A 14,655-nucleotide genomic window follows, 5' to 3' on the forward strand; every position below is an offset into this window, starting at 1 on the left:
CATTCCAGTCCCAAAGAAAGGCAATGCCAAAGAATGCTCAAACTACCACATAATTGCACTCATCTCACATGCTAGCATGGAGAAGGCAATGGCACCCCACTCCAGTACTCTTGCCTGGAAAATCCCATGGACAGAGGAGCCTGGTGGGCTGCAGTCCACGGGGTCGCTGAGGGTCGGACACAACTGAGCGACTTCACTTTCACTTTTCACTTTCATGCATTGGAGAAGGAAATGGCAACCCACTCCAGTGTTCTTGCCTGGAGAATCCCAGAGACGGGGGAGCCTGGTGGGCTGCCATCTATGGGGTCGCACAGAGTCGGACACGACTGAAGTGACTTAGCAGCAGCAGCACATGCTAGCAGAGTAATGCTCAAAATTCTCCAAGCCAGGCTTCAACAATACGTGAACCGTGAACTTCCAGATGTTCAAGCTGGATTTAGAAAAGGCAGAGAAACCAGAGATCGAATTGCCAACATCTGCTGGATCATCAAAAAAGCAAGAGAATACCAGAAAAAAATCTACTTATGCTTTATTGATTACGCCAAAGCCTTTAACTGTGCAGATCCTAACAAACTGTGGAAAATTCTTCAAGAGATGGGAATGCCAGACCACCTGACCTGCCTCCTAAGAAATCTGTATGCAGGTCAAGAAGCAACAGTTAGAACCAGACATGGAACAACAGACTGGTTCCAAATCAGGAAAGGAGTATGTCAAGGCTGTATATTTTCACCCTGCTTATTTAACTTATACGCAGAGTACATCAGGTGAAGTGCCGGGCTGGATGACACACAAACTGGAATCAGATTGCTGGGAGAAATATCAATAACCTCAGATATGCAAATGATACCACCCTTAAGGCAGAAAGTGAAGAAAAACTAAAGAGCCTCTTGATAAAAGTGAAAGAGGAGAGTGAAAAAGCTGGCTTAAAACTCAACATTCAAAAAAGTAAGATCATGGCATCCGGTCCCATCACTTCATGGCAAATAGATGGGGAAACAATGGAAACAGTGACAGACTTCATTTTCTTGGGCTCCAAAATAAAGTGACAGACTTTATTTTCTTGGTCTCCAAAATCACTGCAGATGGTGACTGCAGCCATGAAATTAAAAGATGCTTGCTCCTTTGGAAGAAAAGCTATGACCAACCTAGACAGCGTATTAAAAAGTAGAGACATTACTTTGCCAACAAATGTCCATCTAGTCAAAGCTATGGTTTTTCCAGTAGTCATGTATGGATGTGAGAGTTGGACTATAAAGAAAGCTGAGCACCGAAGAATTGATGCTTTTGAACTGTGATGTTGAAGAAGACTCTTGAGAGTCCCTTTGACTGCAAGGAGATGCAACCAGTCAATCCTAAATATTCACTGGAAGGATGATGCTGAAGCTGAAACTCCAATCCTTTGGCCACCTGATGTGAAGAACTGACTCATTTGAAAAGATCCTGAATTCTGGGAAAGACTGAAGGCAGGAGGAGAAGGGGACGACACAGGATGAGATGGTTGGATGGCATTACTGACTCGATGAGTTTGAGCAAGCTCCAGGAGTTGGCGATGGACAGGAAATCTGGTGTGCCACAGTCCATGGGGTCACAAAGAGTCAGACATGACTGAGTAAGTGAACTGAATTGATTCATGACTCCCAGACTCTATTATCCAGAATGGGTGATTTGTACTAATTTCCAAACCTTTCTGATCCATCCTTTTCTCTTCACAAATTACTCCAGGGTGATTGAGAGCATCAGATGAGAAATACTGGGGGAAACTGACATGATCTTTCTAATGGGTGAAAGATCAACTATCTGTTGACTGAAGGACACATATGAAAGCCCCCAGCCCGGTGTTGGGTACTCAATATTAACATGATAAAAACAATTGTTAGTCGTGTAAGGTAAGTACATAAGTAAACAAGACCCATCAAGTTCTAGGTGGTTTAAGAGAGGTAGTGGTTGAGGTCAAGCTCAGCCCTGTTGGAAATTAGAAAAGACTTTATGAAAGAGACGGCAAACTGGACCTTGAATGACTCTGCAGCCTGTATGGTGGTGGTGGCGGCGGCAGCCTTTTGTCAAGTGTCACTTTCAGGGATGCAGGCAAGGAAGCAGGAGTATTTCTAAAGGACAGGCATGTGTTGAGTGATGTCATGTGCCTCAACCCTTGAACTGTCTGGTGGCTGCCAGCGTGAGAACCTCCTGCCCCAGGTGCCCCCTCCTCCCGCGAGGTTAGTCTGGATGGAGGTCAACGCCTGCGTGTGCTGCCGGCCACGCCCACTCGCCCCGGCTCCGCCCTCTATCACAACTCCGTTTCCCAGGCTCTCCTGACCTCTGTTATGTGGCGGCAGGCCTCGCCCCTGAGGCAAAGCCAGACTGCTGCATCCCTGGGCAACAATAAGCCATCTGAGTGTCTAAAATCCTTCCTTTTCAATATACTTAATCCAGCTTTGCAAAGTTTCAAAATGAAAAAGTCCTGTGACCCCACCAATATTTTAATCACTGTAGTTCTTAATCCCCATATCTATTCTCATCAATTTGCACCACTTCCCTGGTTACAAGTCTTCCTTCCAAAGCACAGTTTTGCAACCTGATCTGTTCAGCTTTAACCCATGACACTATTTCCCTATAAACACCTTGTGAATTATATAACTTTAACATAATTTATGACAAAATTTATCTTTCATTTTAATTTTACTCTGTGCACAAGCATGATATATACATGTATGTGTGGATGGGCTTCCCTGGTAGCTCAGATAGTAAAGAATCTGCCTGCAATGTGGGAGACTGGGTTCAATCCCCGGGTTGGGAGGATCCCCTGGGGGAGGGCATGGCAACCCACGCCAGTACTCTTGCCTGGAGAATCCCCATGGACAGAGGAACCTGGCAGGCTACCACCCATGGGGTCACAAAGAGTTGGACACGATTGAGCAACTAAGCGCACACATACACACGCACGCACACACGCACGCACACACACATACACACGCACGCACGCACACACATACACACGCACGCATACACACGCACGCACACACACACACGTGCATGTATGCTAGAAAACATTTCACCTGGGCTCCTTGGGCCTTCCTCAGTCCCCCTGGAACCTGTCATGAGGGAAAACCCATGGGAAGCTTTGGGCTATAAAGCCTGGGGTCTCACTGCAGAGTGACCAGCACCATGGTCCTCAGCTTGGGCTGACCATTCAAGCCACCTGTGTGCTGAAACAACCCCATGCCCAGACTGCACCCCATAGGAATTACACAGGTAGCTCTGAGGGTGATGCCCAGCACTTCTCAAAGCTGTCCAGGAAGCTTCTAATGGGAATTAGGTTGAGAACCACAGATCTAGTTGCCAAGTGGGTCCCTGACCTTGAAGTTCTATGATAAGCTCTGGAGGAAGGGAAGGAAATAATGACCATGGTATTGTTTTTCTTTTCCATTTGGGATGTTACCACTTCCTCTGTCCCCACCACATCCTCCCAACCCATCCTCTCGGGGCCACCTTGCATCACAGGAAGCATTCCTTCACTACTCGAGTGCATCACCACCTCTTCCCATCTTGAACCCCTTACAGTTAGTATGTTACTATTTAGCACTTAATTATTCTCCAGTACTTCCGTTGGTCTTATCTTCTCAGCCAGATGCTGTGCATCTTGTAGGCAAGGACCATATTTTCTCCCTTTTTTTGTTATGTGCTTATGAATGATTTTGGAGCACTTTAATACCTCCCAACTAGAAGCAAACATTTGGGTACATTTGCAAGACAGGAACAGACATTATGTCACTTTCAAAAATGCACTTGACCAGAAGCAGAGTAGATATGCTATAAAGAAATTATAGCTTTCAGTTCATCCCTCTGCCAGATATTAACAGGATTTAGACAAAACACAGGGTGGTTTTGCCTGGAAGGCGATTTTGCTGAGAAGGAGACTCCAATTACACATAAAGTATACTGCAGTTTTAGGTAAATGAATTTGAGAGCTGTGAGAGAAGGCAACCAGGTGGTATGACTTGATTTCCAAGACTGATTTCCAAGGGTTTTCAGTTTTGGAAATCTCTTGGTTTTCTCTTCCAGAAAACAGGAAGAGTCAGAAGTACAACAAACCACCGGCCAGAGAAGCCCCTTTTCATACTGATCTGCAGAATTCGAGGACCACCTCCTCTATTTTACATGTAAGTGCCACCGAGTCAAGTTCTTGTTTTCAAAGCCAAAAAGATCGGGTCTTTGAAAGGTGGACTAAACATGGATGCAGACAACATACATATGTATATGTGTGTGTGTGTATATATATATATTTGTCTCTATTCACACACGGCTGGGTGGTATTTCTTCAAATACCACAGTCCCAGCAGTGATTTTATTTAGTCTGGTTGTTCCTAAAACAAACACACATAACTTTAATTAAACGCACATCCAAATGTAGGGGAAACAATCTTGAAACAATTAGCTTGTTCTATGGTGAGAGGTTTTAGGGCAATGACATCTCCCCCTTCCTCACCTCCACCAAGGAAAGAGAACAGATGGGCTGAGGGAGGCCAAGCTTGATGCCATAAACACAGCCCGCAGCTGAAGCTCTCTGCCCAGCTCTATTTTGTTCTCTTCTGACCCAAGACATCACCCTTCTTTTACTCTTTGTGAAATGAATTTCAGTTATTTGATTGCTTCCACCCCCTTTTTAACCCCTCTTAGATCAGTTTTAGAGGAAAAAAAAAAATTCAGACAAGGTTTCTTATCTCTCCCTAAAGGAAATATTCCAGGAAGAACTGAAGAGTCTGAAGAATTACTAAACCACCCATCTGGTTATTGACCTTGGGTTATGGAAGCTTCTGGAGAATGTCAACCGAGATGGCTGCCTCATTCTTGGGACTTTCTGGGTTGTCTGATTCTCTAGGTAGTGAGGGCTGAGTGTGTCTCTACTGAAATTGCACTGGAAGCGGGGAGAGACATGTGTCAGGTTGTGATGTTCACCAGCACAGCTTTTTTCCTCTTGAGCCCCATGTTAGTTCATCCCTGACAACTTTACCCATGAGAGAGTACCAGCAAAAAAGAGTGTTTTCTCCATTAGAACCATGCTGAAAAGTTCACTTACACAAATAGCAGCCAGGTGCCTCTTATACGCTTGGAACAGTGGGAGAAACCAACACCACCACTGAAATCATAGGATCCCTGTCCTCACAGAGCTTCCATGTTGTAAGGGATTTGAGTCATTCAGAAAACACAGATCTTGGGGGCTTCCCTAGCAATCCAGTGGTTAGGACTCTGCACTTCTGATGAAGGAGGCATAGGTTCAATCCCTGGTCAGGGAAGTAATATCCTGCATCCACATGGCATGGCCAAAAAAAAAAGACAGATCATATTTAAGCTGTAGAGACTTTTCTACATCAAGTTTTTCAATCAAGATTCTAGTATTTCAAAGAGAAGACAAAAATGTTTTTAAAGGACTGAGAATATCAGGGAGGAAGACATTCTGGACTAGAGAACCTGAGGCAAACACCTAGATGGTCTCACAGGAGAGGAAGGCAGGGAGCAGACAGTGCCACCTCCAGCAGAAGAAACGAGTAAGAAACGGCAAAACAAGGGCAGGGCCACCAGGAGGCCCTTGAAAGCCAAAGTCAGGACTCCAGGCTATTAGGCAATAGGAAAACCCTGTGCATCACTGAGCAAGATGACAAAAGGGGTTATCACAAAAGCTCACTAGAAGACAGGCCTCCAAATTCATTTTGATATGGAGGTGTGCATAAATCAAAGGGTAAACCCTAATGAGTGGACAGAGAACGAGGCCAAGTCCTGTCAAGGACCTAACTTCCAGGTATGTGATCTAGTCTTACCCTTTGGAGACAAATGCAAAACATTCTATACACATCCTCCAACAAATGCAGGCCCCGCAAGCTCCAGGAGGCTGATGGAGCAAGAGTTCTTGAGGGAGGAACACTCTGCATTGGTCTATGCTGAATTCAGAACTGCTCCTAGGGAGTTCCCCATTCCCCTGACACCAAACCAGATGCACGTGGAAAGAACAGGAACAAGAACAACAAAGTCTCTATAGTTTGAGGGACATGCACATACACGCAGGTAGGAATGCACAGATTAGACTAACCCAAAGCCAGAAGTGTAGACTTGCAAGGTAAGAATGCTGAAACCTAGGGAACAATGCTGCTTGGAGCTCACTGTTACAGCAGACGCTTGGCCTTGCAGAATTACGTGGTACCAAAGGGACAGGTTTCCTGGTGGCCCAGACAGTAAAGAATCTGCCTGCAATTCAAGAGACCTGGGTTTCATCTCTGGGTCAGGAAGATCCTCTGGAGAAATGAACAGCTACTCACTCCAGTATCCTTGCCTGAAGAATACCATGGACAGAGGAGCCTGGAGGGCTACCGTTCATGGGGTTGCAAAGAGTCAGTCACAACTGAACAACTAACACACACAGAAACAACGGGACAAGAGAGATGATTTCTAACCCCACAGCACCCCCCCCTTCCTTCTCAACACTAAGACCATTAGATTTGAAAGAAAATATGAAGCCAGATAGATTTAATTCTATGGTGGCTTTGAAAACTAAATTCTTACCATTATGAGTTAATAACTTTAAAAATCAAAAAGGAACAGTCCAACCAGAAAAGTTTAATGTTAGCAGATGATGTCTTATGAAAAATCTTGCATGGAAAAATTAACTACCTCCTCTCTTCCTTTTGCATAGAGTCTCTCTAGTTTTCTACCTAGGTGTCACTGAAGAGAAAAATGGTGGCTTATAAGTGCAAAGGCAGAGATGTTAGAAATGGCTCAGGGTTAATTCAGGGAGCGATGCATCACGTGGACCTTAGTTTTATCATGTTTTAAATGGAGGTGGTGATTTTTTTTTATAACTGCTGTGTGCATTTCTAGTTGAAAAGAACAGAATGAACTACTGATTCATGCTACAATAAGGATGAGCCTTGAAAACATTAAGCTGAAAGAAGCCAGAGACCAAGGGCCTCGTATAGTATGATTCGGTTATATGAAATATCCAGAACAGGCTGATTCATAAAGACAGAAAGCAGATTAGTGGTCGCCAGGAAGTGTGGGAGGGGAGGTTAAGGAGTGTCACTGTTTAATGGGTGTGGGTTTCCTTTCGGGGTGATGAAACATTTCTGGAACTAGCTGATGATGATGGTTGTACAACACTGTGAACGTACTTAATGCCACGAAAATGGACACTTTAAAATGGTTAAACTGGTAAGTTTTATGATGTGTATATTTTACAATGAAAAAAGAGAGATAAGAGAAAATAAATCTGACCATCTGTTCTATACATAATGAATATCTTATTAACAAAAGGCACAGATTGATCAAGGTGATCATAACTATGGCAAAGCTGCTAATCTAAGTTTTCTTTGTTTTATTGAGTATTGTCTTGGACGAAACTCTCATGAACAGTTCCCTTCCCTTTCTCTAGGATGGCTGTAAAGCTTGTCTTGTGCAGACATCTGCAGAGCCAGACTGGGAGGAGGAGGAGCCTAGAAAGCTGTATGGTGGTACACAGAGTAATACTAAGGCACCGGGCCTACTGCTAAAAATCTTAGCACAGGCTTAGGAGGGTGACCTCTGCCACTATAGCTCAGAGAGCGTGAACTCCAAATGTAGCATCACAAGAAAAGGTTAATTAACTCATCCAACAAATATTTATTGGCTATCTACTATAGGACTTCCCTGGTGGTCCAATGGTTAGGAATTCGCCAATGCAGGGGACGCTGGTTCAAACCCTGGTTCGGGAAGACCCCACATGCCAGAGGAACTAAGCCCTTGCACCATAACTACTGAGCCTGCGCTCTAGAGACTGTGAGCCGCAACTTCTGAGCCCATGTGCCATAACTACTGAGCCCAGGCATCTAGAGCCTGTACTCCACGACGAGAAACCACCACAATGAAAAGCATATGTACCACAACAGAAAGTGGTCTCTGCTCACCACAACTAGAGAAAGCCCGTGCAGCAATGAAGATTCTGTGCAGCCAAAAATAAATAAAATTATTTTAAAAAGAATACTATAAACCAAGCCGCTGGCTAGATAATTCCAGCTGGGAACTATAAGGTCACAGTCCCTTCTAGCAAGGAAATTATAGTCTAGAGTGCAAGAGACCTAAGAACTAACAGTTACATAAGGTTGAGTAGGCAACTGATGCAACACAACATTAGCCAGCACCCAAAGCCAGCCTCCTACCCTGACTAGCGAGTCAGGGCTCCCAGGGACACGGCCTTGTGCCCACACCTGAGACAGGCCTCTGCCAAGAAGAAGTCAAGCTGAGGCTGGGGGGGGTGGAGTTCAACTTAGGGTGACTGGCTGAAAGGACAAGCGCATCTCCTACAGAACCAGACCCTGACCTGTGTGAGAACGTGTACCTTCTCCTCTTTATGTGCTGGCTAGCCTGGTTCCTACAGAAAGCTTAGCCCTTTGAGCTTCCTGTGGCTCCCAATCAACAGAGTTGGGGTCTCCTCTATGAGATCAACCTTTTCTATGGGTGCTGGGAAGAGGGGTTACTTTGGAGCTTCCCAGGTGGCACTAGTGGTAAAGAACATGCCTGCAAATGTAAGAGACATAAGAGATGTGGGTTTGATCGCTGGGTCAGGAAGATCTCCTGGAGGACGGCATGGCAACCCACTCCCGTATCCTGCCTGGAGAATCCCACGGACAGAGGAGCCTGGTGGGCTACAGTCTGTGGGGTCGTAAAGAGTCAGACACAGGAAGCAACTTAGCACACAGCATAGCACTAAAATGGGACAATTTTCCCTGACAATTTGCCATTTATTCTTGATATCTATGTTTCAATCTACACTCAATCTAATTTCCGGAGAATGGTTCTCTCTGGTTGAATCTACATGGGATACTTTTAAAAATATGGATTCCTGGTCCTCTGCCTAGACCAAATGATTCAGAACATCAGGATGGGCATGGCATCCATATTTTAAAAAGCACCCCAGGGTGGACTTCCCTGGCAGTCTTGTGGTTAAAAACCCACCTTCCAATGCAAGGGACATGAGTTTAACCCCTGGTCAGGGAACTAAGATCCCACAAGAGGTGCAGCAGAATCAAAAACAAAGTGGAAAAAAAATAAAAATAAAAGCACCCCAGGAGAGTCTAATGCCAGAGCTGCCAGAATTGAGCAACAGTAATCTAGGACAAGAAAGGAAGGGAGCTGGCTTTATCAAGTGCTTACTGTGGGCTGGGCACTGTGCAGCTTTTTATACCTGGCATCTATGGCTATAGGTGCCCCTCCTTCATCCTTTTAGAGGTGTTCTGGCCATGAGCGTTATCGCCCCTAGCAAAGACATTCAACCTTGCAGGGTCAGGAGATCAGAGATACCCCAGTTTCTTTACCCCTTGGGTGGGACAACTCTGAGTGAGTGAGTGAGTGAGTGAAGTCGCTCAGTCATGTCCGACTCTTTGTGACCCCATGGACTGTAGCCCACCAGGCTCCTCCATCCATGGAATTTTCTAGGCAAGAGTACTGGGACAACTCTGAAGCATACTTTAAACCTGGGTAAGCAAACTAGTTAAATTGTTAGGCTTTGTGGGCCACACAGTCCTTGTCTTAAGACTCAAATCTGCCTTTGCAGTGCAGAAAACAGCCACAAACAATGCTGAATGAATAGGTGTGGCTGCATTCCAACAAAACCCGATTTACAAAAGCAGACAATTGGGCCATAGTTGGCCAACCCCTACTCTAAGTCTAGACAGATTCCCAGAGGTCCTTAGCAGGAATGAGTCTCAGTTGCTCAGAGCAGTAACCTGTCAATAACATGCTATAGAGGCTTCATTCCCTTACTGTCCACTTGCTGAGATCACGGGCTATAAAAACTTCTTCCACTCAAATCCACACCTCACAGCCTGCTTCTGGGGTCACCCAACCAATGTCAGTATCTTGCTTTATTCTCATAACTACCCTAGAGGTTGAATACTGTCATCTCCACTGCATAGTGAAGAAATTGAGGTGTGAGGACTACACAATCCTAGCTGATAAAAGTCCAGATTAGAAATCTAAAGTCAATAACCTCTCTGTAAGATGACCAGAGTAAGGAAAGACAGAGGATGAGATGGTTGGATGGCATCACTGACTCAATGGACATGAGTTTCAGCAAGCTCCAGGAGATGGTGAAGGACAGGGAAGCCTGGTGTGCTGCAGTCCATGGGGTCGCAAAGAGTCAGACACGACTGAGTGACTGAACGACAAATACTATAAATAATAAGGTTATGAGAAGAAAAAAAAAACTTTCTCTTTTACGCTGTTTCTAATCTGGGATCAGATTCATTCCCCACCTATCAGTTAGTTGGTTACAAGGCTGGTGCTATGTGTTCTCTGGCAAAATCTTTGGTTACACCAGGAACAAATGTAACCATTCAAGGCAAAACTCAAATGTGTTACTTGGAACTTGGAGAGGAACTAGACTAAAATATCCTCTTACATATTTTAACAAGGGGTGGGCGGTGGGGGCAGTACTAGCTGCACTTGCCAAGTTTCCCAGGGATCCTGAGAAGCTCAGAGAACAAGCTGAGAACCCCGAAGCGGCTGTCAGAAGCCGATCTCTTTAACTTACGCAGTCTTGCCCTCGCTGTCATGCTTGGTGGCGCTGGCCCCCTTCTTTCCCAGCAGCGAGGCCACCTTCTCGGCATCTCCATTCTCCACGGCCTGCAGCAGTCGGTCATCATTCTTATTCCACTCGTTGGTCTGTGGAGCAAAGGGGACACGTAGAGCCAGTAAGTGACAGCAGCCACGGCTATCCTGCCTTCAGGATCCGGAACGTCCCTGCTCACCACCTTCCCCGTCACTCAAATGAGAACCTGCCCCGCAATGGGCAACTTTAAAAATACCTTTCCCTTCACCATGGAGACACCTAAAAAGGCTGGTTTCCCAAAAGAAAACATCCACAGTTCAATGAAATAGCGGCCAGTCACCAAACTCTGAAACAAAGCAACTTCTTTCAACTGAAATGGGGAAGATGAAGCAACTTTCAAAGACCAAGAGGCCAGTTTACACATTAGCTTATTTGCGGCTAAACTTGACAGCTGGCACCGCAGAACACTGACCTTTGACCTGGTCCACAGCTCACTGGGCCCATAAAGGGACAGGACCAACCGGCCACCAGCCCAAGGCAGCCTGAGGATTTACACATGTGACCCCCCCCCCCCCATCTACTTTTGCTGTCACTTCTCCCGGCCCGTTTACTGCAGTTTTGAGTTGTATGCTGGTTTTAAGTGGTTATCTAGGCTTCCAACTCAACAGAATATCACCAGAAACAAAACTTCTTCCTGAACGAGCTATTACACATCAAATGGCCCAGAGCAAAGCATCCACCACCATGGACCCTCAGCCCCGAGAGAATAATTCTGCAAACGGCAGTAACAGGAAAGCTTTTGGCAGCACAAAAACTAATTTCTAATCTTATTAAGGGATAGAGAAGATCTTGATATCAGAGCAAAAACAGCCTTGAGTACTAAAAAGTGTCCAAAGTGGAAAGGCAGCAGAGAGCCACTGAAGATTTTAGAGCGAAGAACAAACTCGTGATGGAAGAAGAAGAGTCAACAGGAGGCGTGTGAGGCACGTGGGGTTCACAGAGGAGGAAAAGACCCTGGGTCACCTTAAAGCCCCTGGGAAACTGCAAACCCAGCCTGCTTTCCAGACACATCCCCACTGCACCTTTGCTACGCCTACTTTCTGGCGCCTCCAGGGATGGACACCTCTGCCCTGAAAGGGAATCTTCCTCTCTCCCCAACAGTTTCTACAGACAGGTTTCTAGGGCTGGCTGCTTTCCTGTGACCCTGAAAATAAGAATCACCAGGCAATTCATAGTTTAAGACTCTGCCATGGACCACTTCTAGGAAAATGTAGAGGAGACACTGGAGATTTAAAAGTAACAAGAGGGAATCTTTTAAAAGACTGCAGTCTTCAATGGGCTCAGGACAATTTGCATCTCTCTGCACTCATGGAACCAGAAAACTCAGTAAGACTGTGCCTCTCAGAGCAAGGGTGGGGCCAGCAGATGGCCCCAGCACCCCTTCCAACCCTAGCCTAGAGGCAGGGCTTTCAAGAAAGCCACAGGCCATGGAAGAGGTAATCCACGGCTCGAGTCAGAAGTTTCCTTCTCTGAGAGTCTCAGGGCTGGACATCTTCCATTTCTCAGGACTCTCTCCTTTCCCCATGAAGGGGAAGTCCTCCTTCTCCTTGCCATCACTGAGTGCAAGAACACAGACAGAGTGCATCTGTCCTCTAGGCTGCATGAAGTCCAGAACACCACATGGGTACTTACATGCTTCAGATATTAAGTCACCCCAAAAAAAAAAAAAAAAAAAAAAACCTGTGTGTGTCTCAGTTTCCCAAGGCTTTGAACTGAACGATCACTGTCCCTGCTCTAAAGCTTAAAAGGTTTAATCTAGAAAATGTCCAAAGCCAAACTCTGCTAGGAATTATTCTAGAATTGCACAGTCTGTGATGATGGAAATGTTCTATATCTGCAACTGTTCCAAAACTGTAGCCACTGGGCCAGTGGTTCTCAACCAGGGGTGACTGCCCCTCAAGGGACATTTGGCAATCCTGACATGCAGTTTTGATTGTCATGACTAGGGAGTCCTACCAGCATCTGGTAGGTTGAGGCTGGGGTGATGTTAAACACCTTACAATGCTCGGGATACCCCTCTCCCCACAACAAACAACTATCTGGCCTCAACTACCAGTCTCACATTAGCCACGTGTGGCTATTGAGCACTGGAAATGTGGCCAGTGAGACTGAGGAACTGAATTTCAAAATTTAATTTTAGATATCAAGTGCCAGTAGCTAGTGGATATCACATAGAACAGTGCAGCTCTAAATTGTTTAGCAAAGAAAGAACGTGTCTAGGCCAAATTATCCACCATTCTCCTACAATTTACTCACAGAGAAGACACTGGTTTTATCTTTTATTACAGATCAAGTTTCCTGAGACCTCCCTGGTGGTCTACTGGTTAAGACTCCACACTCTCAAGACAGGGGGCGTGGGTTTGATCCCCGGTCAGAGAACTAGGATCCCACATGCCATATGGCCTGGCCAAAAAAATAACAATAATAAAATAAATTCACGTCTTAAAAAACTACTTATACTGGACGACCCAGAGGGATGGAATGGGGAGGGAGGAGGGAGGAGGGTTCAGGATGGGGAACACATGTATACCTGTGGCGGATTCATTTTTATATTTGGCAAAACTAATGCAAATATGTTAAGTTTAAAAATAAAATAAAATTAAAAATAAATAAATAAAATAAAAAGCTGAAAAAAATAAAATAAAAAATAAAAAAATAAAAAACTACTTATAAAAAACAACGCTTCTTATTGAAGGGGAACAGAACAAATACATTGCCCAAGGCACGAGTGTTTGTCAGTAGAATCGCAGGCTTTACTTAATGATGAAATGTAGCAAACACTAAGAGAAACGGATTGCAGCTTACTTCCCTCCAGACTGCACTTTACAAGCCACAACAAAACAAAAAACGTTTACTGAAGCACATTTCCAACCAATTATTGCTATCTACATCATCCCAACTGCTCCATTATTAGTGTTGTCTTTTAAAATCCTTCCCTAACTTAAACTGACCCAATTAAAACTGGATTGGGAAGATCAAAAGGATATTAAATCTCAGAGGACATGACTGAAAGTACTTAAGCAAAGAAAGGCCACATGAAAGGATTTTCCTTCTCAGTGCAACTAAGGCACTCAACTCTTGGTTGAGAAAAATCTGATTGCAGGGGCTCCCTAAAATTAGTTACATGTGCATCTGTTACGGGACACACATTCCCATGCCCGACACACAGTGAGGCCCAAGAAACTGAAATGTTGGAATCTGGCGCAGAGAATGGTTCATTGCAGGGAGATCCAAGGAGAAAGGGTGGCTCATGGCCCCCCCAAAACTCTGAACTCCCTGAAGGTTTCAGCAAAGCATTTCTAAAGGTCAGGTGAGGGAGGGGGCGTTCGAGGGTATGTGATCGGCTCCTGCACAATTCTCTGATTGGTTGATGGGTGGTTAACAGCATCTGTTCTTAGGGGCCAGAAGGTCTGGGGGCTCCGTGCTCCTGATCACCAAGTAGTTCTTCCATTTAGTGGTGGTTTTCTAGCATCTGAAAAACTCAGGAAATGTGTATGAGATACTATTATTTGGGTACTTCAGAGAGGACCCACAGCAGAGGATACGGGCGAGGGGTCTGTCCTGGGAGGCCCCATGGCGTCCTGCTCAGTTACAAAAGTGCTGGGAGCGTGGTTTTGCTGCAGAAGCCATGGAAGAGTTGGGCACCCACACGCATGTGCGCACACACTCCATACATTGCCCCAAGCATTTCTTCTATCTGGCTATTTCTGAATTGTATCACGTATAATAAACCGACACTAGAAAATGGAGTGCCTTCCTGGGTTCTGATTGGTTTTTCTAGTGAATTGTCAAACTGGACAAGGGGTTGTGGGAACCCTTGGACTTTACAGCTGGTCAGTGAGACATATGGTTGGCCGAGGACTTGAATCTGAAATCTGAAGTGGGGGCAATCTTGTGGGATTGAGCCCTTTAACCTGTGGAATCAGATGTTAACTCCAGGGCATTAGTGTCAGAACTGAACTGAATTGTTGGACACCCCATTTTTGTCAGGAAAGTTGAAAAACTTTCTTCGTATGAAGGACGCC

At 45.2% G+C, this 14,655-nt stretch overlaps 1 protein-coding gene across 11 annotated transcripts in view; it reads right to left on the reverse strand.

Moving 5' to 3' along the window:
* RAI14 (retinoic acid induced 14) overlaps window positions 1-14,655 on the reverse strand; it is a 164,561-nt gene that overhangs the window by 50,782 nt on the left and 99,124 nt on the right. For all 11 annotated transcript variants that reach the window (XM_055554934.1, XM_055554939.1, XM_055554930.1 and 8 more), the window contains one exon: window positions 10,553-10,683. In XM_055554934.1, the coding sequence (XP_055410909.1) occupies window positions 10,553-10,683 (131 nt within the window). The remainder of the gene's footprint in view (window positions 1-10,552; window positions 10,684-14,655) is intronic.

Source organism: Bubalus kerabau, chromosome 18, assembly GCF_029407905.1.
Source record: "Bubalus kerabau isolate K-KA32 ecotype Philippines breed swamp buffalo chromosome 18, PCC_UOA_SB_1v2, whole genome shotgun sequence".
Classification (NCBI taxonomy): Eukaryota; Metazoa; Chordata; class Mammalia; order Artiodactyla; family Bovidae; genus Bubalus; species Bubalus kerabau.